This window comes from Paralichthys olivaceus, chromosome 2 (genome assembly GCF_024713975.1).
Source record: "Paralichthys olivaceus isolate ysfri-2021 chromosome 2, ASM2471397v2, whole genome shotgun sequence".
In the NCBI taxonomy this organism is placed as follows: domain Eukaryota; kingdom Metazoa; phylum Chordata; class Actinopteri; order Pleuronectiformes; family Paralichthyidae; genus Paralichthys; species Paralichthys olivaceus.
In genome coordinates, this window is record NC_091094.1 from 13,574,787 (window position 1) to 13,596,195 (window position 21,409).

Below are 21,409 nucleotides of genomic sequence, written 5' to 3' on the forward strand. Positions count from 1 at the left end.
AAATGATTCTCTATAACATTTTAGCTTTAACATTTTACCTAGTGTAAGTGTGTGTGTATTTTTGTCGCTGGTTTGAGATGATGTCTGTCTGTCACGTTTTTGGGGTATGTGAGTGTGTAGGGAAGGTGGTCTAGAAGTTTACTGCAACAACTCTTAAACACAGCACACTGCACACATATGGCTGATATATGCGCCACTGGCTGTTTGTACTGTGTCACTTCATGACAATGCAGACAAACAAGTTATTCTTTCAATATCACCTTTTAAAACAGTATATTTATTTGTTTTTAAAAAATAAAAAAATCAACTAAAAAGTATTACTATTTCATTGTCACTAACAGAAACAGTACGGAAGCACTGATTCTTTGAGCAATTAAACCGCTCTTCAAGTATGTAATTCAGTTCATAGATTATTCTTCTGCGGTGGTAACGCCGCCAGGAAAGTAGGATCCAGTCGCCCTGGAGGGCGGGGTCCCAACTCCAGATGTTGATAGTCATTTCCCGGCTGTGGCAGAACCAGTGTTATTGACTTCACACATCCAAAAGATACAAGTCAAGAAAGCACTACTATTTGATCCAGTGAAGTCTGAGCACCCGATTCTTCAGAGTGAAGTGAGCATGAAGAGGAAGAGTTGGTCTCACAAGCTAAAATTTTGAAAGACTGAGTAGAGGAAAGAAAGGGCAGAGTGAAAAAATACAGAATGGCAAGACCAGAAGAGAGAACTTACAAAAAGGAAATGTGGACAGCTAAGTTAGCAGAACACTGTCATGTCATTAGAGTTGAAAGAAATTTAAAAAGCCATCAATCAGCTGTATTAAAAATAGCAGTGACTTCAAAACAATACCACTTAAAATCGGCTCAAAAGTAATAAAACTCTGAATTACAATTTCTTCTGTGGGGAAACGATGCAAAGTTTTCCACATGTAAACAAATTCACTCAGATGAGAGAAATCAAGTGTGCAGTCCTCTCAGCCCCTCCTTTAACTATGACCCATTCATCCTTCCAGTACGTGCCAGTGTCACATCTGCATCACAAAGTCAATTCCAAACATCCAACCATTCCTCCAGTTATCCTGTTTTATTCTTCTCAAAAAACTTCTTGAAAAAGTGACAAAGTGACAAACCTCTGATGCAATCCTCCTGAGTGTTTTGAGAATTTGCAGAATGAGAAGAAAAGGTAGGACGATTGAGATTCAACTCCCTGTATGGGTCAGTGTGCACATCAGCTCCAAAACCCTCTGTCCCTTCATCACATAAATAAGCCTGTCCCAGCCGGTCATCTGGGGTGCAGGAGAAAGCGATGCAGATACTCTGAAATGGCATCCCAGTGCCTCCAGAGGAAGGCGAGGAGGATTACGAGGAGCAGCGTAGAGAGCGTGCGGCTTCTAGTTTTCATTAAGGGGACCACACAGTTTGCCACAGTGGACACAAACACCAAAAGGACTGCCATGACTGTTAGCAGCACATTGATGAGTTTCCCAAGAAGATTCTGCGCTGTGCCATTCTCCAAACCCTCCAGCTGCACCACCTGCTGCTGCTGCTGCTGCAGCTCCATCTTGGAGATACGCGTCTGACATGCCTCCAGCGCCTCCTGCAGGTCAGAGGCAAAACTGTCAGTGAAATAGCTGTGATGATAAATATATTGCATTCATTCTGACAAGGCTTACCTGAATGTCCCTCACTCTTTCATAGGACTGATAAGCAATCTTTTCCTCCATACTGGCTAGTTCCTGTTTCAAGTTCAGGATTTCATTCTGGTGCAGCTCTGTTAAGTCATTGAGTTGCTCTTCTAAACGTTCACACCTGCAAAATAGTGAAAACATCAGCACATCATGACCAGAACATTTTCTTCTACTGCACAGACCTACTTACTACAGTAAACAGGATATGATATGCTACCTGTATCGTTCCTCTTGCAGGGCCTCCATGATCATTGTATTGTCCCGCTGATAGTGGGCTTTTAAGCTTTCAAAAGACTCCTCAAGTCGACTTTGATTTTCCCGGAGGTCTTGAATCTCATGGAGAACTGCATCAAAGCCAGAGACCTGGCCATGTTCAAAGGTATTGCCCTTGGAGCTAGAGGGGCCTCCAGGGGCTCCAGTCGTGCTATTGGCTCCTGCAGATCCAGACGTAGCGCTCGAACAGTCATCGTCGCTGCCATACTTCGGACTGGACTGCAACTGTCCAGTCCCAAGCATCCTTGTTGCCCCAGGACCAACACCTTCATCTCCCTGGGTTTCATCCAAAGAGTCCTTCAGGGCTGCAATGTTGTCGGCGCTGCCAAACTTGTGACGGATGAGGGAAGCGATTTCTCTCGGCTTGGACACCACAGCTCCGGCTGCAGAATGAGTGGCCTGCGAGAAGCTGGACAAGCCGCCGGTAACCTGTAACCAAGTCAAAACTGTATGTGACATCTGGTTTCACTGCTGTAAATGGGTGAAATAGGCTGAAAATGTCCCAGGACAATATTACATGTGCCAGTAACACATCTCAATAAGTCTGCATGAGCATGTGTCATACTGGCCCATCTACACCTAATGCAGCAATGATTCATTTCATGAGTCACACTTGTATTAGGCAAGTTGCTTACGTTGAATTTAACTAAATATATTGATTACAATTTTTTTTACTTTGTTGGAAAAGGGATATTACACGTGTAACCTTTAGTCAGTAAAATGACAAAAATCCTTTTCTATAATGATATGAGAGTGGAGAATAGGCGTCAGTACAAAAACACACCTTGGCTCCAACATCTTTCAGCCCTTGGTGCATGTCTCGGAAAACATCTTTGGGCTGCCGAGGGATGCCGTTGTGCTCCACCTCTCGGAGCTTCCGGTGATAGTGCTCCAGCTTCCTCTGCAGTTGCTGGATGGTCTGAGCGGACTTTTGGTTCTTCTTCTCAAACACCTGTTTGATGCGTGCACTCTGTTGTTTGTCTGCGTTGTTGGCGAGTTTAAGGTATTCAGCCACGTTGTCATCGCGCGCAGTTTGTTCAATCTTGATTTGTTCTGTGAGTTTGAGGATCTTCTGTTGTAGCTGCGCAATGGCCTGCTTAGTTCGCTGGGGGTCTGGGGTACTGTCAACTACATCGTAACCGTCTGCACCATAGGGGAGGGCGTTGGGCGACACAGCGGGGCCCGATCCTTCATAATAACGATCCAGCTGTTGAAATAAATAAAGAGAAAAAGAGAGGAGATCACAAATGTGAAAAAAATGCCTACATGTATTATAAGTTTCTAATAAAAAAAACATTAAAATTACAGTTGTTTGTAGTCATCATGTCATCAATCCCCTCTTATAAAAACTTAATATCACTATATGACTTAAACACATCATCAACACTTCAATTAAAACAGTTTGGATACTGTGATTTAATGGTCTGATTAAAGACTGTTGTCCCTGTTCATTTTCTGTAAAGTATCAAATGTCATCTTCTTATACTTAACTTGTATGTAACTACACATTCACAACAGTAGATGGTGCAGGTAAAGCAGAAGTTCCCTATGATGGTCACAGATAGGGATGTAAAATGCACTGACTAATTGTAGCTGAGGTAACTTAGGCCTCTAATGGAGTTATGCCATCGATTTTATTTCTGTTTTCTTATAAAGTCCAGGCCAATCAACTCGATGCCCTGAGGCCCACACTGAGAAGAAAGGTAAATATTAAACTTTGGTCATTAACACAAAATGAATGGAGCCAAATCATAAGAGAGACCAGCCCTTACTGTAATGTGCAATGTTTGCAACTTGCTTATAATACCTGCTGATAAAGTGAATTCAACACACCACGGAGTAGCCAGTATTTATAACGTCTACTTCCTTGTGTTTGATCATTCCAGATATTTCTTGTTATACAGCTAGTATCTGACCTTTGAAATGTCACCGATAATAACATTAGAGCTATTGTTTAAGGATTCATATAAACTGTCAGAGTCAAACAACAACAAAAACAAATCAGGACACAAGTTTGAGATCTCTTATCCTTGCGAGCCTTATCTGACCTGAAGTACACTCAGACAGCAAAAGCTAAAATTAGAAAGGCTTAAAGCTCATAGTGACAACCACTCAAACGCAATCTCTGACCTTCCACCGCTGACAGTTTATCTCCACATTCACCGGTTCATCCTGGAACATCTGAACCATTAACAGCCTGTTAAACACATTTCCCTCAGTTCACTCACTTAAAACATTTCTGCACAAATAACACAAATAATCCTCATGAGTGCAGTGTCTCTTTCTATTTCTATTTAAATCTACTATTTAAACTTTCTCTGTGTATAAAACTTTAGGACTGAATTCAGTAATATGCCATATTTTGTAATGAGAGCTGTACAATAGATTTTATGGCAAAGAACATAAATATAAAGAATTAAAGGGGTTTCAACTAGAAGAGTCAGTAAAATAATTGTAGAACTCACCTTCACAGATTATGTGTCTGCTATTGTTTTACATTTTCTTACTATTATTTGGGACAAAACAGGTTTTATATTTTGAACATACTCTTTCTTTTGTGCTTTGGAGGATGAAGCAGTAACATTGTTGCCATGGAGTCAGTCAGTTATTGGTGGTAAACACCTTACGTCCCTTTTTTGACACATTTGAATTTGGAAAAATTGATATGCATCATATGTCATGTAAATGAATCCGGTATCTTTAGATTTCTGGATTGTCGATGAAATAAAACATTTGAAGAGGTCCACTTGTCTTGAGTGATTTTAAAAGAGTAGTGAATGTCGTTGTAGCTCTATTCATAACACTGAAATCACCCAGTGAGTCATTGGCATCAAGAATGGAATTTCTTCCTCTGAAGAACTCACCTTGTCAGGCTCCTCGGTGGAGTGGTAACCAGAAGTCAGCAGCATGTCAGCTAATGCTGGGCTGCTAGGTGTGTCTGTGGTCGAGGAGGAGCGTGGGCGTCCAGCCTGCAGCAGGGCCTCGTGGGTGCTGCGCCTGTGGATCTGGGGGCTCCCTTTTTGGGGAGCATCCCCAACACCCCCAGCCTTGCTGCGGCGGCTCTGCAGGCTGGTGCCTCGCTTCATCATGGGTGGAGCACCTCGGATCTGCAGCAGAACGCGGCTCAGAGCTGCAGGAGGGGCGGAAGCGGCAGGGTTGTCAGGATCCACAGGGAGGGCCGAGGAGGCAGGAGCATCCCCTACTTCTGACCCTACATCAGTGGGCTCGGAGGGAGGGGCGCCTGCGCAGGTAGAGGCGGAGTCATGTGGGGAAACGGAGGAGCGTCGGCGCTGTGGCTGGAAGAAGTGCTTCAGGCCATGGCCCAACGCTCCCATGTTCTCCAGGGCATTATGGGTGATTTTAGACAAGCCGTGCTCTGACTCCGACGCCCTCCTGCCGACCTCCAGCTCCGCTCGGCCTCCTGTGTCCGGCTCATCTGGATTCTGTTCACTACTACCCTGATCCATCAGAGACCTCCAGTTTCACAGTGAGGTTCTACTTGGGGGGTGCAGGGAATAGCTGCACCCCGATGACACCGCCCCCCCCCCTCTGAGAGGCTGGTTGAAAGCCGTGAAGCAGAGGGGATGGTGCTCAGTTGGGCCTTTTGAGTGGGCATGCATCTGTGGCTTGGCTCAATGTCATGCTTGTCTACCACAAAAGGAAAATAAAAATGATTATGACATGCAGCCATGAGTGGTGAACATAAAAAACAGCAGCAGCAGAATATAAACCAACACAAAGCAACTTGAACTGGGTTGGCACAGACGTGACCACTTTTGTCGGCACAATATAAGATGTTTCTTGATAATTCATAATAATTACACTAGGTATCCATTTTAGCAAATGTCTGGCGGTGCCAACCCAGTGCTGCAAAAATCATAATCTCAAAAATAAACAAGCTTTTGCGAACAGTTTCTGAAATGTTGAAATTTGATACCTTTGACTTTTTGTGAAGTCTCATTTCATTATTTTATTCCAAGCTCAGTTTTACAAAAGCTCTCAAGATAGTTGAATAATTACATTTCAGAAAGTATTTATCATGAAAATGAACAAAATCAACATAACTGAGTGCTTCCATGATGCTAACAAAAAGAGTGTGAAAACTGTAAATGAAATTCTAAATGGACATTTGATTCTCATCAGATTAAGATCCAGAGCAATCACCTCTCTTATCTCATTTCATAACAAGGATCACTTCTGCAACGTAAAGAACCATTCCAAGTTTGTACCTCACTGATGACTGCTAATATATTTAAACCATTATAGTTTACCCATGAGACAGTGAGAGAGAAAGAAAGAAAGAAAGAAAGACAGGGAAGGGGGTGAGAGCTTACCATCAGCCCAGCCTGTCCTCTTCTGACTCACAACTCAGGATTGACTAAATGAAGCGGACACATAAACAAAAAACTATAAATATGCTCCTTACAAAAGAGAAACAAAACAGTTCACAAATAGGCATCACACAGACATTTACAGATTTGAACATGCCATCGACTGAGCATTAACTTAATGGATATGTTAAAGGAATCCTGCATAAGTGAGACTTAAAAGCTTCTAAAGATGCTGACGTTGAGACACTGGAGCTTTGTTTAAAAACGTAAGAGACAGCAGTAAGTAGTCGATGCCTGGACACTATGACAGCACACATAATGCTGATACATGACATTACACTAAGTAATGGAATCAGTTGTATATAGAAAGAGACATGACAAAACATGGCTGCAACATGGATCATCACATCAGTTTTCAGAATTCATCAGAATGTTTGGTAGTGATGCTATTGTTGGTTACATCTAAGAGGTTTCATAGTTAAGAGACAGTCAGCTTGGTTCAAGATTTGGGATCCTAAAAGTTAAATATTATGACTTTTCTTCTTAAATGATGACTCTTGTAATACTTTAACCCTATACTAAAAACTATTCCTCAATATAGCCAAAATACTCCGTTTTGAACCCAGTTGCATGGTTACTTTGTTTATTAAGATCTCATGAAACTGAAAGCTTTTTAAACCAGTGTTCAAGCACAGTGATTTCTCATGCAGGTGGCATCTAGAGCTCCACTGGCACCCACATAGCCTGTTTTACAAACCTAAGTTGGACATGTTACATGTTTCCCTGAACCCAAGATAAAATATCCAGAGCACAAAGGGATGGACCTGACAGACAGATGAATGGCTGCATGAGTCAGCAAAGACTAAACATCACTTAACAAGCAGGCAGCAGAGTCTCTCAACACAAACTCCATCTACTGCTCCATTGTGACACACAGTGACTCAGTGCTGGTCCTGCTGTTAGAAAGCCCTTATTTAAAGGGTAGTTGGTAGAACAGCAGGCCTCCTCTGTGGAGTGACTGTCGGTGCAGACTACGCTCTCAGGTCATCTCCACTGTCAGACAAGGAAAGGACAGGTTTTTTTTCTTCTCTATGTCTTTTAGAGGACGTTCTGAGTGGTTTCACCACAGCATCGTAAGGAGGTATATCTGATCAACCTCAGATTTTATCAATGTTTTCCTGTTTATCAAGTGTTTGTCATTCTCTGCTCATAGAAAAATGGTTTAAAGCCACAACCTTCACTCAGTGGCATAAACAATGACATAGTTATGGGACACTTATCATAATAATACTCAATTCTTTTTGAGTTTCAATTTTACTTAGTATTTTTTATGCGCATTTCTTGTCTTGACAGTGGAGCTGATTTGGAATGGATCCCACAGTGGAGGCCTGGAGGCATTAGACTTAATAGGATCCTTCCAATTGATCTACTGATCAACATGCTTGTACAAAGAATAACACATTTTAAATAGATTCATTCATGTTTAAATCGATGTTTTAGCATTCACCTGCTACCATTGCTCGTTCACTCGTTCATTCATCTGCATCAATATATTTTTTGACACATTAGCGCAAACCATGATGCAATTACATAGAAAATGTGATTATATCACTAAGCTTCATCTACTGCTGCCTCGCATAGAAAAAAGAATTGCTCTCTAACCACATTTCCTGATTATGAATCACTGATTATGACCACGCAGTCAGTCAATGCAGTGCATAGCAGGAGGCTTTGTAAGCTCAAGATATGACACAGGAACAAAGGTTGTGCAGAGACATCAAACTACATCCTTTAACTACAATGAAAAGACAGTGGTGTCTGACTCCTCCAGGCTGAGGGCAAAGTGTTCTTTCTGAAGTAGGTCAGCCAACATTCGCCTATCCCTCTCTGTACATGCGTGTTTCAAGGTCACGCAATCTTCTCAGTGTTGTGCATGTGCCTTTTTTTTGTCCCTTGCAAAATGTATTTTTCATTTATCTGATTTAAACTTCTAATAGTATAGTAACCTATATATTGTGACATACACAGAGTGATGGCAATAATATTGTTCAGCATCAATATAATCAAGTAAAATGAAGCAAGATTTTATTATGATAAAGAGATGCTCAACACAGCAAGAATCCATCTTCAGACAAACACCTCTATATGTGTTCATCAGCAGATCAAGTGTGGGTCTATTAACACAGGAAAGGGCTTTGTAATCCAAGCAAATTCCCTGCACCACGCTCTCTGGGTAATTCTAATGAGATAGCTGTCAAACTTAAGTCAGCTGTTTCCAAGGACATTTAGAAAAATCACATGCTGCAAAGGAAAAAAACAGAAAAATAAAAAGCGTGTGAAGGCAATGCAGATCTTTTCCTGGCATTTGACCATTTTTTCAAACATAAATAATAACAATAGCTTAAATTTGTATAGCACCTCTAAAGGTACTCAAGGCCGCTTTACAGAGTTAAGAAAAAAAGTGAAAAAATGAAACTATAAAATAAAATAAATGAAAATAAAACAAATCACAGACAGATAACAGTAAACATGTGAGTAGGAGGGTAGACAAAGTATTCTAGATATGGTGATTCTGCACCATCTATGTTAGCGCGACCAATGCTAAATGTTAAAGGTACCCTGAGGAGTTTTTGCCCACTGGTGACACAGTAAAGCAATGTCTGTGTGGACCCTGGGCTGACGAGCCGTTGCACATGTGACAGCATATGGGAACCAAAATAAATAAAAAACAAGCACGTGTTCTGGTGACTGACACATTATTTTACAAGAGAAGTCAACTCTCTTCAACCCTGCTTCCAGCAGCAGGACGTCGCTGATCGCAGCCCCAAACAGCAAACAGACAAAGTCCGATATTAGAGGACAAACAGAGTGAAGAATCTTGAAGATAAACCAATGATAATAGGAGGTAACATAGACCACAGCTGAGCTATAAGAAGAGAAGATATTGGACATAAATCAATCAAGTGCATGCACATACATATTGATCAAATCAAATGGCTTCCAAATGTGTTGTTAGGCATTTGTTCACATTTTGATACAACTATGTTTATATGGCAGTAATATGTCTTTCAATCATCCAGTTCAGGTTTACATTCAATTCTCCACAGGGTACCTTACAGGTGAGATAAGTTCAAGAACCAAATCAGTAGGGTTTGCTCTCAACTTAGAATTGAAAGTGTTCATATAACATGGCATTAAACATCACCCCGAGTCTACATGAACAAAGCCAATTGATCGAACACATATTTAGGTCCGATGACACGGGAAGGGATTTCAGAATAACAACAACCAAGCTCACGCAAGTCTGAGGGTTCGTAAATGAAATGGCAAAATAAAAAACACTGTAATTTTGTACAGCACAGGCCCCCAAAGGCCTGTTAGCTTAATTAATTGTCTAATGTTAATTAATGCTGCCAAATAGCCCACCTCTCCAGAGGGTATCTGCAGGACACACTCACACAGCCACAAATGTTATAATGTAACAATTGGTTAACACAATAATATACAGTAGAAATATTCGAATACAAAGATCACTTCCTTCATATAACAGCCGGGGTCCTTACAACCACCATCCTATTCAAGAGCTGCTGTTGCTACAAATAAAGTTTCCTATTGTCGAGGCAAGTAAGTAAAACAATACAAAGAGCTTTCTGTCCACATGCATGTTACATGTTATTGGGATGTCCCAGTGTAACAGGTGCATTCAGTGTCTCCACACGTGGTGGAAATGGTCATACATGCTGAAGTCAATCATACACGTTTGTCAGGATTTGTGAGTTATGTTGTGTTACTGCAAACAGTCTGAGCCCGAGCAGCTTAACGTTAGCTCGAGATAAGAGGAGGATGACATTAGCTCGCCGGCTAACGTCCGTAGGCCCGGTCTTTAACAAACACAACAATAAGACATATTGGCTGAAAGTGTCAATGTAGTTTATCGCTAAATTGTCGGTTGTCTCGAATCGTTGTGTGATATTAAGTGATGGAGACTCGCTGCTCTCAGTTTGATGGTTTCTCTGCTCCTCCAGCTGCTAGCACTACAGGCTAAGGCGGTGCACCGGGGGGGCGTTCGTTTCACCTCAGGGTGCACACCGGTGCAGCTGAGCGGGGCGAGGTAACAGTGCCGCGTTTGCTTTACTTGCAGAGGCATCAGTGTCTCATATTGATTGTGCAGAGCCAGACTGGCCTCCAGTTCCTCCACAGCTGCAGATATCGGCCCTACTTCATATTTAAAGTCTGCTGTTTGAATATTGAATATATTGATAAGCTTTATTGTTGAATATACTTTTTACATACTGTATTATAATGCACATATTTTTACAAACTCTTATACTTTATATTTTGCCTTTCTATTTATTGCTATTGTCTTGGTCTGTGTATATTTTTACTTTTGGCTGAAGCGACTGTCACAAAACCCATTTCCCTCCCAGGGATATATCAAGTATTTTTGATTCTGATGCCAGTAAAATTAAAAAGTAAAAGACCAGACTCATGAGAGTAATTACTGGGTTTATGGTTTTTCACCATAAAACTGCGTGCATCCTAATCTGGACTTGTATCTTGAATCGTCGTAACCAAATTTCACGCACACATTATTGACAGAGCCATGAATAACATGGCATCCATTTGTCATAACTAGTTCTTCTACAAATATTACATCTTACCAACTTCCTCAAAACCCATACTGCTGACAAACCGGACATGAGACAGTCATCGCAGTGTTGTGATGTAGTGCAGCGCTGGAACCAGCTGTCGGATGGTCTGAAGAATGGCCCATCTAATGCAGTTTTTAAAACCAAACTGAAACATTTTTTGAATCCACAAGTTACTTAAAATAAACTATTTTACAAGGCCATGCTGTTATTGTATCATATTCTTTTTGTATCACTTCACACAGTTCTAGCTACTTCATTTGTATTGCTTTTCTCCCTCAACTTATTTTTTACTTCTTGTACAGATTTCATTTTTATCTCCACTTGACCTCTTTTAAAATAGTTGTAAACTCTGCTTCCTGATTCTAAACTGGTTTCTTCTAAACGTGTCTCTTTATTGTCCCTGTGCAGCTCTTTTAGTCCACCTCTGTGAAACTTTCCTCACAGGTATGAGAGGCTCAAAGAGGGGGAGTTAGGATTGGAGATGTGTTGCTGACCATCTGTCACACACCACCAGGCTTTAATCACACCTCAGCAGTCTTGTATTTCAGGCTGGTGTTGAGCTACAGCTCCTCCAGTGCAGGTTTGCACCAGACAACATCTCTCCTCTTTCTATAGGTAACAACATCCAGTGCTTCCTGACGACGGTCTGCTCAGTCAGCTGATACTGTCATTCATTTAGCATGTCCTGGTTTCACCGCTGTGGCATAATAAAATATGTGCTTGTCAGATCTGGGTGTTGTCTCTGAGGTGGAACCTGAACACGGTAATTACACAGCAACGGCAATAAAAAAATAAAAGCATCACTCACATGTAAATACACTTAACGTCGCCCACCCAGGCTGTCCAGGGGCTCAAAACAGGCGCTTACTCGCCATCCGTCCACTCAGGCTGTCAGTTAGCATCCCGGTTAGCCTCCCAAGCTAATAAAAAAAAAAAATAACCATCTCCTCAGCCACGGTTCGCTTCAGGCGACCGGGGAACGGCGACACAACCAACCGTAAACCACCCCCCCTGTCCACCGACCGTGAGCCGTGCGAGGGCCGAGGGCCTCGGACACGCGATTCATTCAACGAGCAGCTCGCGGAGGACGATGGACGAGTGTTTAGCCAGCGTGAACTTACATGAGCGTGGAGAGGATTGTGTTGATGACCGTTCATTTCTCCCAACGGCGGAACACTCCCACGGTGACGTCAAATAGCGTGCTCGACGTCAGAACAGCTGAGCCGCACACAGGCAGCTCACCGGCGGAGCGCATCAGGAGCCGGTCCGGTCGGTTGCTGTGTTTGAGAACTGGGTGTTCGTCTGTGGTTGTGTTTGCACCGAGGAGACTGTAAGGGATCCGGCGCTGTGCGTGGATCGTGCTGCAGGTTTTAAAATGTAATCGTACGTGAATAAGTCTACAATAAATAACTGTTTATAAGTAGATGATACTTTCATTAAAAACAAAAAAACAAAAACCAGCACAAGTGTTTCAAGACGAACGCGTATTGGCTGAGACAATGTCACGTGAGACGAGATGCGCGAGAGACACGCACATGATCCATATTGACGTGCATCATAATATTAACATATGAATCTATGTTCATTCATGTGACGGAATGTTTGTTGTTAAGTTGTTTTCGTTGCTGATTTCTATTTAACAAATGTTTTTTTTCTTCAGACTTATAAAAATGTTCGAAATAAGCTGAACCAAACTAAAGTAAACAGGTGCACTACACTGATTATCACTAAAAGATGAAATGATCGTGCATTAGGGGGACTTTGGTATAATTGATGCTGCTGGGATCATGTTAGTTATTTAAGGGTTAAAGGGAAGTTACAGTCCACACAAAAAAAACTAAACGTTTTACTGATTAGGTATTTGGCACAACATTTATATTGGAGCATTTCAATGCAACCAAACCATCCTGAATTTTACTCCAAGCAGTGTGGCCAAGGTGTTGGAAAACAATTAGGCTTAAGCCATTAATACATTAGTGGATTAAAACAAAATACATGATTCATGATGATGTAAATTAAATAATAGATTAATAAAAAGCTTTTTAGCCCTCTATAGTTGCATTTCAACCCCTGGACTAGGAACCTGAATTTTTGACAAGGGTCAAAACTCAGCATTGAAGAAATCTTTTATACCCCTCAAAAAGCATACTCCAAAATACAAACAAACAAAAACCAAAAAAGTATACTTGCCCTGTTGCCTCTTATTGATATCATGGAGCTTCACAAGAAGGCCAAAACAATTAGTTTGAAGAAGTCACTGTTTCGTAGAAATTGTAGTGGGCTCTTTTCATGGTTTTTAAGTCAGTGGACACCAAATTTGGAGATTTGAGTCACACCCCTGAATGTCTTTAATTACCAATACTTCAGATAAGACAACAAATAAACATACATATTCAGGCAATGGTTGTGTATCTCAAGTTGCCCTTTATTTCCCCTTTAAGAAAATGTACATTTTGAATCCTTGCTAAATGCATGACAAGAAATTCAAGTTGCTAGCCCTGTAGCAACATAGCAGTTGATTTCCATCAAGTAGGAAAGGATCCTTGGAAAGTGATTATTCCAGTTTTACAAGCCAAATCCAGGTTAATCATCATCATCATTATCATCTGTGAGACTGTAATGCTCCTGGGGGTCATTAGCAGACCATTTACCAGGTTTTGGTGGCCTCTGGTGAGAAGGGAAATAGTAATATGGAGGCACAGCATAGTACATAGGCTGGTGTCCTTGCTGATTAAATGGAGCTGAGTTTGTAAGAGGTGTGGTTGCAGGATCAGGAAATACAGGCATGGGAGCCTGCTGAGGTGCATGATATTGCATATAAGGGTGTGGAACATAAAAGGGCTTTTGAACAGCAGGCTTGAGGGTGGTGGCTGCAGGGGTGGTAGGAGCAGCAGTTGGAGATGGAGTAGCTAGTCTTTGAGGGGGATACCTTGGTGGTGGATACAACACAGGGACCTGGTAGATCTGAGGATACAGAGGTTGTGGTTTGTGCTGCTGGGGCACAGGTTTTTGATTTGGAACCGTTTGGGGCGGGCCTTCTGGAGGCTTTGGGAGTTCAGGGAATGGGAGGAAGTGATACTGAGGTGGCAGTAGGAACTGAGGCACCTGGGGATCAGGCTTCCCATCATATTGAGACTGTGGCAACTGAGGTAACTCAGTAGCAGCAGCAGTGTTTTTATTAGGAGTAGACTGTGTTGGTGGTACAGGTCTGGGAAAGAAGTTATACTGAGGCCACTGTGGATACTGTGCAGGACCTGAGGGATACTGCATCCATTGGGGTAGTGGTGCCACTGTACTCATGGTAGGAGCAGGGGTGTCTGCTGGAGGAGTGGGCACAGGAAATACTGGGTATTGTGGAAACTGAGGGAACTGAGGGAACTGCAAGATTGGACTACTGTCACTAGGGGGTGTAGTTGTTGATGTGGTTGGTTTAATTTCAGATAATAAGGGGCATGTGACTAAGAGCTCCACATCCACCAAGAGAAGAGAAAGCAAATACTCCTCATCCTGCAAGGAAAGAAACTGGGTAAATCCAAAGCATGCATGCATCTCAGTGTTTTACCACAAGGGCATCCACAATACCTTGATCTCTATGCACAGGCCTCTGTTGTAGGGTGCAGTGAGTGTCAATCCTCCAGATAACGAGTCAACAGCAATTCCACAACTGCCACAGACTGATGACAGAGACACCCATGCACCAGAGACTGCAACAGTTTTCATATCAAATTAGAAAACTGACAGAAGCATTCTGTAAATCAAGAAAATAGCAATATGTCAAGTCACCTACCTTTTACTTTGAGTTCATTTGCTGCAATACCCCCAATCTTCACCACCATTCCAGTTGGGAAGCAGGAAACAGAAGGTGGTGGTAGCACAGCAGGGCAGGACATGGTCATGGGTTTCCCCCATAAACGCAGTGGTAGTACATAGTCACCACCCTGTGATATTAAAAATAAAAAAAATTAGTGGAAAAAAGGGGCAAAGAAAGTAAAAAAGTTTAGGTCAGTTAAAAGATGGTGGTGACAAAGCTACCATTCTCAACTGAATTACCCACTATGTCTGAGTTGTTCTTTTAAATCAAGATCCATCAGTTATTCACTGGGGAATTGGTGAGAATTTTATAAAATGCCCTACAAGTTAAAGAAAGTGATTTTAAAAAATAAAACAAAACGTGTCTTGATCTGCACCAAAGCTTGATGGGGTCCTTTCTAGTCCCATTGCCCAACCTCTTACGTTTCGTGGAAATCGTTTTAGTTTTTGTATCATCCTGCTGACAAATAAACCAAGAAACAAGGGTGACATCATAAAATAACGTCCTGGGGAGAGGTAATTAACAAAAGTAGATTCACTCAGGGAGTGCTGTTAAGACCAAATTATAAATATACTTTCAATTGCAGGTATCCATACAGACTAAGACTTGCATGTTTGCAGATTATTTTAAAAGACCAAATTAGTTACTATGACTATCAACACAAGAAATGAACCTTACCTGTTGGGTGACATGGCAGCTGTGGTAGGGTGCAGCAAAAGCCACATGCCTGCGGGACCTCTTCACAGAGGAGCCACAGCTGGAGGACATTCGAGACAGAGGGGTAAGAGGTCCCACACCTGTTTGTCATTAGAACCATGTTGAAACGGTGACAGCGTCGTGCGTTCCAGCATTGAAAAACAATTTACTTCGAAACTTACCACTATTCACAAGAACGTGAGGAGCTCCTACCCGTCTGACCTTCAGAGTCATCAAGTTGTCACTGCATTGTACTGATGGATCCAGATGCTTGAGTTTTGCTCCCATCAAACTGTGCAACACTGGAAACACAAGCACAAACTCAATCTGTTGATGGACGTCACAGGTTTGTCATTATAAACTACAAAATTTAACCAAATTCATTCACCAACTCTGAACAGATATTATATTAAGCTTCCAAAAACATATTCTCATATTAGGATCCATGCAAAGTTGTTTTGGTATTCAGGTTTCATCTGCCAACTCTGCAGCTGTGGGTTGGAGATAGTAGCTGACTGTACATTGTCCATTCCCAGTAAAAATGTGATACATTTGAGAATGTTCATTTGTACTGTTTTAAACAGAATCTGGCAAATTTCACACAGCTAACTTGTTTGATGTATGAGGGATTTTTCTCTCCCTTCAAGTCCAAATCAAAATTCAACACCCATAAGATTTATAGTATGAAAAGATGCACTACAGTATATAGATGTTAGGATATTTAGCACAGTCTTTGAAAATATAATGATTGATACATTTCTTAAGCCCATTTAAATTAAAAACAAATTTCAGACCTTACTGACATTAAGAGACATTTTGTCATCAGTCAGATTCTTTAAGTTGCATCATTCAGAGACAGATGATCTGTAACTTACCAGGAGCCACGTTTTGATCCCCCTCTTTATCAAACTTGAAGGTGAGGGATCCGTATCGAGTTGGGAGCGCAGATCCATGTTGTCCATCATCAGACAACACACTCCTGAAGTGAAGTCTGCCTTGTAACGCAGGCAAAGCTCCTAAATCAACAGCTTGTCCATTAAAACCTTTTAAACACACTAGAGTCGCTGTCACTACAAAGAGCAGCATATCATTTCTGAAAGGCATCCAACCTCTGACAATGAGCGCACTTTACGCATGTGCTGTGTGTAAAACTGTTGATAAGCTAAACACTGAGGTTGTCACTGTGTGGATGTGCCACACTTAAAGGCTTCTCCTCAGTGCTGCTTAATTGACTAGCCAATCACAGGCAGCCAGGTCTGAGGAGCTGAGGAGAAGCAGGTGATGATCCATCATGTGACACATGAATGAGAAGTGGAAAGAAGAGGGAAACTGAAGAGCAGCTTTATTTCAGCATGTTCTGTAACAATAACCGACTGTTTTCTGATCCTGCTTTACATTAACTTGGCTGAGAGTCTCAATCTCAATTTATATTTAATGTAACTACATATAGAGTAAGTTCATATTAAAAAATGTTTTTGAGAAAATAAGTTACAAATATCAATTCTCATTACTTTAACCAAAACTTGATTTGACCTTTGACCTCAGAATGGTACTCTGGTGAGACAGAACTGAAAGCGTAAAGATGCTTGCTGTGATCAGTTCTACTAAAAAGGCATTTAAGATTAAAGTAACTTTTTTCCAGATAGTTGATTTATAAAAAGCAATGACTGTGACTTTGAATGATTCAAAACATTGCTTTATTTACAACAAAGTGAAAACTTCCAATCATGTTGCAGTGGTAACTTCACATATAACCAGAGACACTTACTTTTAACAGTTACAACATAAATCTGATGCAGGACAGATGTTGACTCATATGATGAGAATCTGTTTTGTCCTGCATAACATCGGCATATACAAAAAAAACATTATTCATCTCGCATTATTAGAAAGTCATAATATCTAGTATTTCCTGCCATTTCTATTCATTTAAATGTTTTTAAGCATTTAACGTATAAAAATTGTATCAGAAGATCCAAAGAAAGTTAAAGCCTTATCTTTTCCAAACTTGTGAAATCAAGAGTTACATGTGCATACCACTCCAAGCATTCTTCAGTTCAAGACCAAATTAGATTAACAAAAGTAAATACTTTTTGCATGCATAAGGTCCATTTCTTGCAGAAGCATTACTTTCTAGAGTGATAATGTCTTTTTATGAGGCCTTTATATCCACATGGGGAGCTGGTGCTCTTCCATGGAGTCCGCCATCTTGCACCACAATGTTTCTACAGTAGCTTAGAACGGACAAAACAAACACTGGCTCGAGAGATAGCCTTTCACAAAATTAGGTTACCTGAAGGCCACCGTAGGTTCTCCTATATGAGGTGAGGGGTGTTGGTAGCAATCTGCAACTTCACCACTAGAAACTATTTAAATCTAGACACTGAACCTTCAAATTTAGAGGTCTGTGACATCATCAGACCAGTCATACTGATGCAGCGTTGCTGACAGCACTGAATTAAACTCTCCTTCCTTATAGACACTGGTTTGAGACCCAATGCTTCCACTGTAATCAGCTGTAGCACTGGGTGACAGTATTTGATCATTGACTTGGAAATGATTAAGTGACGCAATAAGACTCTGGATCCAACATCCACCCATATCTAACATAAGTTGGAGGGAAAGTTGTTTTGTCCCCATTATTGGCTTCTGTGTGAGTCCAAGAGGTCGGTGTTGAGAACAGGCCTCTTGCTACAAGCTGTTCATGGTGAAGGGCATTGTCAATGCTGCGCCTGAGGTTGATAGGAGACGGGGGCCGCATGTCAAATTCTATCAGTGAAAGAATACATTCATGTTCCCCTACTTTTTGCAACAGTAGTACAGGCTGAGGGTCTGAGATGCTATTGTTAACTGGATCAGGCTTGTATTCTACTGTAAGGTTAGATGGCTGGTCATCATACGGGCACATAATGTTATTACTGACATTTGCTCTAGACAGGTTATATTTTGCCCAGTTATTCGGCATCAAGTCTTCCAAGGTTGTCTCAGATTTTCTCAGTGGCCATTTTCGCACATTGGCCAGGAAACTACACCACAAGCATTTTTCCTCCACCCCTTGAGACATCTCAAATCTGATAGGCCAATGAGCAGCCCTTGACTGTCCATTAGAGGGCATCCAGAAGATCCAGGATCCCAGGACAAGCAAAGAGAAACCCCAGGATAACTCAAGGATTCTCGCCCAAAACTGACTAAGCCACCAGCCCCAGCCAAAGCGCCTCCAGTTCCCCAGTAAACCATAAAGCCAGAGGAGACTATACATCTGAAGGCTGCAGCAGAGAACCCCGAAGAAGGCACACACTGCTGTTACCCGCTTTGCTCGCCTGTCAATCCTGTAAGAAGGAAACCACTGAGGCACAGATGACCTGAGGAAGGGATCTCGATAAGAGAGAGACTTGGTGAGGATTCCTATGCAGAATGGAAGGCCCCAGCAGAGGGAGAGTGTCTGCAGCAACAGAGGGAGAGCAGGGCATAAAGTTAAGGAGTATAGGTCTGCTACAAGTAATGGAGTGCAATGTGATATAGCCAGCCCTCCAACGACCCATGGGCGTTGCAGCTTTGGAGGAAAAAAGAATAATTTCAACCCTTCCAGTGTAACCAGGGCGAGGGCAACCTGTGCCCACAGAAGAAGCTGGAGAGGAACATTATGGAGTGCTGCTAGAGTGGCACGGGAGAGAATCTGATGGGTACCATAAGGATCAAGTAGCAGGAGGACCCCACGCAAGGTACCACCCATAACTAGGAGACTGTTCACCAGGGTCAGGGTATGACAGAGGGAATGAGGGAGGGTGCACGCACTGGCCATTCCCAAAACTGCCAGGACTGCCATCAGTATGAAAAGGCTGGCACATCCAAAGACATGTAGTTCCCAGGCGAATGCCAGCGTTCGGCTCATGTCGTCCCAGAGCAGATTGGTGCCATTCTGGTTTTTAAGAACAACACAAGGCCTAAGACCGAGCACACAGGGACCTCCAGGTTCATGCGGGTTGCGATTTGTCACTGAAGTAAAGACATTTGTTTGGACGGGGTGTTTAAGGCTGTCACCACCTGAAAGAGAATGGAAGAAAGAAATGAGAAAAGACTTGGATACAGAATAATGAATCCATCCTTTATCAATACCGCTTATCCTTTTAGAATCGCAGGGGGAGCACATGTTCACTTACCATCCAGAGAGTCATCCTTTCCTATGGATGTAAGAGTCTCTTTGAACTGTCCCTCAGCTGTCATGTGACTGCCCTTCAAGAAAGCTGACCCTGAGATGACTTGCACTCTGGGGTGAACGTGTGCTGTTATTGAAGTATTAGCTTTGTCAGCTCCTCTGTCCTGGGCCCGTAAGTGGTGTAGTGAAAGTTCTTGTGCTCTAGTTAAAGTGATTCCAGGTCCAGGATGGTTTCTATCACTGGTTCCCTCATGCCCCACTGGAATGTGAGTTTTATTGATAAGTTGAGGTGATGCACTGTCTTCATTATGTCTGCTGCCTTCCACAGAATCACTGGCCATGCTGAAGGTAGTTTTGTTTCTGTCCATGCTTCGATTTATTTGCACTGAATCAGAGTTATCCAGTGAATATGAAGTTTGAATTAGACCTCCAAGTGAAAAGAGACACTCAATTAATATAATGAAGAGCACAGTGGAACCTTCCATTTTTTGGCACTGAAACGTAAATCCCAAAACCTGCAGAAAAACCAAGAAGTAATATTATATCATATTTTGAGCTACAGGGTATTTCACATAGTTTTTAAAAAGTTGATAGGAGAGAGACTTTGGATGTTAAGTAAAGGTAAAGGAGTCATACAGAATCCCAAATTACGAATCTGGAGGTTCAATCTTGTAAAGGACATTAATCCCCTTGAGTAATCCTGTGGGACTTCACACTCCACAACATCTGTGGACAAAACAGCTTGGCAAAACTACAGCATAAGCCAATCAGATCTATCTGTGCAAAGTGGGGCCCAGACATCAAGCTGCCACTTCAATTAACCACAGTTGAAAATAGAAAATAAATAGATAATAATAAATAGAAAATCATATAGGAGACGATAAAGCTCAAGTATCGTGTAAAATAATATTTTTAGCATAATGTTTTCTTGAGTTTTGATGATAAATTAATGTTGTTTCTGTTTCTGTTTACTTTTACTCGGCTCGAAACATATAAACCACAAGATTAACAAATACAGCATGTCCTGACTTACTGTGAAATTATTCAATTAACATTTTTAAAATGGTGGATCAACAACTGCAAATGTATTAAAAAGCTTGTCATGGAGGGCTGTAGTGGACTGTCTAGTTATTTCACAACATTCCCAAAACACGTTGCCAAAACAATTTGGGCTGTAAACTAATTCACCCCCCCCCCCTTCATTATTGCCAGATAATTCAGATATACCTGTGATTCCTTGTGTCCTGCTTCCTTTTAATGCCTCATGCATTGCACTCCATCTCTTGCTGCAGTAAAAGCGTCCGTAACAACAGATTTCTTGAGTAGGAGATGAAGAGCGTCAGAGTGAGAACCGAATAGAGTGGATTTACCCACATGCTCACAGCTATATAGTCTTCAAGCTGACGTCCTGTTGCAGCACCGGCTGGTGACTTGGCAGTCTCCCATCATGATGTCATCTGTAAACACAAAGAGTGGGGCCTAAATACCAGGGGTCACTTCCACAAAAAATGCTTGTATAAATATCTACCAGGTTATTGTCTTCACATAAGGTGATTTAAAAAGGTAAATAGTTAATAACAGTTCACTGCCTCTTTCTACAGCAGTTGTGTTGAGGTAAATCCCTTCTGAAAAGGATTACATTAAGATTCTTACAGTGCCACAAAGTCACATGAAGTGACACTGAGCAGCCAGATAGCCACGTACACTCTGACGGTCTTATTAATTTGGAAAGTATTTGCAAGGTCTGATGCTAAACATAACATGGCTAATGAACAGAATATGGAATGCATAACATATGAAATATCTA

The 21,409-nt window shown here is 41.7% G+C and overlaps 3 protein-coding genes across 8 annotated transcripts; all 3 read right to left on the bottom strand.

Annotated features, from left to right (window-relative positions):
- Positions 1 to 245: 245 nt before the first annotated feature.
- Positions 246 to 12,391, bottom strand: tmcc1b (transmembrane and coiled-coil domain family 1b). 4 transcript variants are annotated; one of them, XM_020101697.2, is made up of 7 exons: positions 12,061 to 12,391; positions 6,291 to 6,334; positions 4,821 to 5,604; positions 2,741 to 3,163; positions 1,901 to 2,385; positions 1,669 to 1,804; positions 246 to 1,592 (listed from the first exon to the last, which is right to left on the bottom strand). In XM_020101697.2, the coding sequence occupies exons 3-7, from the start codon at positions 5,421 to 5,423 to the stop codon at positions 1,278 to 1,280; spliced, it is 1,962 nt and encodes a 653-aa protein (XP_019957256.1). In that variant the 5' UTR covers positions 5,424 to 5,604; positions 6,291 to 6,334; positions 12,061 to 12,391; the 3' UTR covers positions 246 to 1,277. The 4 variants fall into 4 exon arrangements, with proteins under 4 accessions (XP_019957256.1, XP_019957257.1, XP_069393154.1 ...); XM_020101698.2 differs by having other exon boundaries at positions 11,748 to 12,337; XM_069537053.1 differs by having other exon boundaries at positions 4,821 to 5,086; positions 12,061 to 12,336.
- Positions 12,392 to 13,343: 952 nt separating this feature from the next.
- Positions 13,344 to 16,627, bottom strand: LOC109638516 (uncharacterized). Its single transcript, XM_020101532.2, has 6 exons — positions 16,322 to 16,627; positions 15,629 to 15,748; positions 15,429 to 15,547; positions 14,727 to 14,877; positions 14,522 to 14,643; positions 13,344 to 14,446 (listed from the first exon to the last, which is right to left on the bottom strand). Exons 1-6 carry the CDS (start codon positions 16,548 to 16,550, stop codon positions 13,523 to 13,525), a joined length of 1,665 nt encoding a protein of 554 aa, XP_019957091.1. The 5' UTR covers positions 16,551 to 16,627; the 3' UTR covers positions 13,344 to 13,522.
- Positions 16,628 to 17,120: 493 nt separating this feature from the next.
- Positions 17,121 to 21,224, bottom strand: LOC138413492 (proline-rich transmembrane protein 3-like). 3 transcript variants are annotated; one of them, XM_069537032.1, is made up of 4 exons: positions 20,830 to 21,223; positions 20,239 to 20,328; positions 19,607 to 20,117; positions 17,121 to 19,490 (listed from the first exon to the last, which is right to left on the bottom strand). In XM_069537032.1, the coding sequence occupies exons 3-4, from the start codon at positions 20,085 to 20,087 to the stop codon at positions 18,007 to 18,009; spliced, it is 1,965 nt and encodes a 654-aa protein (XP_069393133.1). In that variant the 5' UTR covers positions 20,088 to 20,117; positions 20,239 to 20,328; positions 20,830 to 21,223; the 3' UTR covers positions 17,121 to 18,006. The 3 variants fall into 3 exon arrangements, with proteins under 3 accessions (XP_069393133.1, XP_069393137.1, XP_069393132.1); XM_069537036.1 differs by lacking the exon at positions 20,239 to 20,328 and having other exon boundaries at positions 19,607 to 20,029; positions 20,830 to 21,224; XM_069537031.1 differs by lacking the exon at positions 20,239 to 20,328.
- Between the last annotated feature and the right edge of the window lie 185 nt (positions 21,225 to 21,409).

Bases quoted from the DNA above. Each gene is read 5' to 3' on its own strand.
- tmcc1b (XM_020101697.2), bottom strand. From the start codon at position 5,423: ATGGATCAGGGTAGTAGTGAACAGAATCCAGATGAGCCGGACACAGGA. The intron at 3,164-4,820 runs GTGAGTTCTTCA...TTATTTCAACAG, and splicing joins CCACCGAGGAGCCTGACAAG to CTGGATCGTTATTATGAAGG. The intron at 1,805-1,900 runs GTAGCATATCAT...ACTATTTTGCAG, and splicing joins CTGCAAGAGGAACGATACAG to GTGTGAACGTTTAGAAGAGC.
- LOC109638516 (XM_020101532.2), bottom strand. From the start codon at position 16,550: ATGCCTTTCAGAAATGATATGCTGCTCTTTGTAGTGACAGCGACTCTA. The intron at 15,548-15,628 runs GTAAGTTTCGAA...AATGACAAACAG, and splicing joins TCACGTTCTTGTGAATAGTG to GTGTGGGACCTCTTACCCCT. The intron at 14,447-14,521 runs GTATTGTGGATG...CTTTCCTTGCAG, and splicing joins GCCTGTGCATAGAGATCAAG to GATGAGGAGTATTTGCTTTC.
- LOC138413492 (XM_069537031.1), bottom strand. From the start codon at position 20,087: ATGGAAGGTTCCACTGTGCTCTTCATTATATTAATTGAGTGTCTCTTT. The intron at 19,491-19,606 runs GTAAGTGAACAT...ATTCTCTTTCAG, and splicing joins AAAGGATGACTCTCTGGATG to GTGGTGACAGCCTTAAACAC.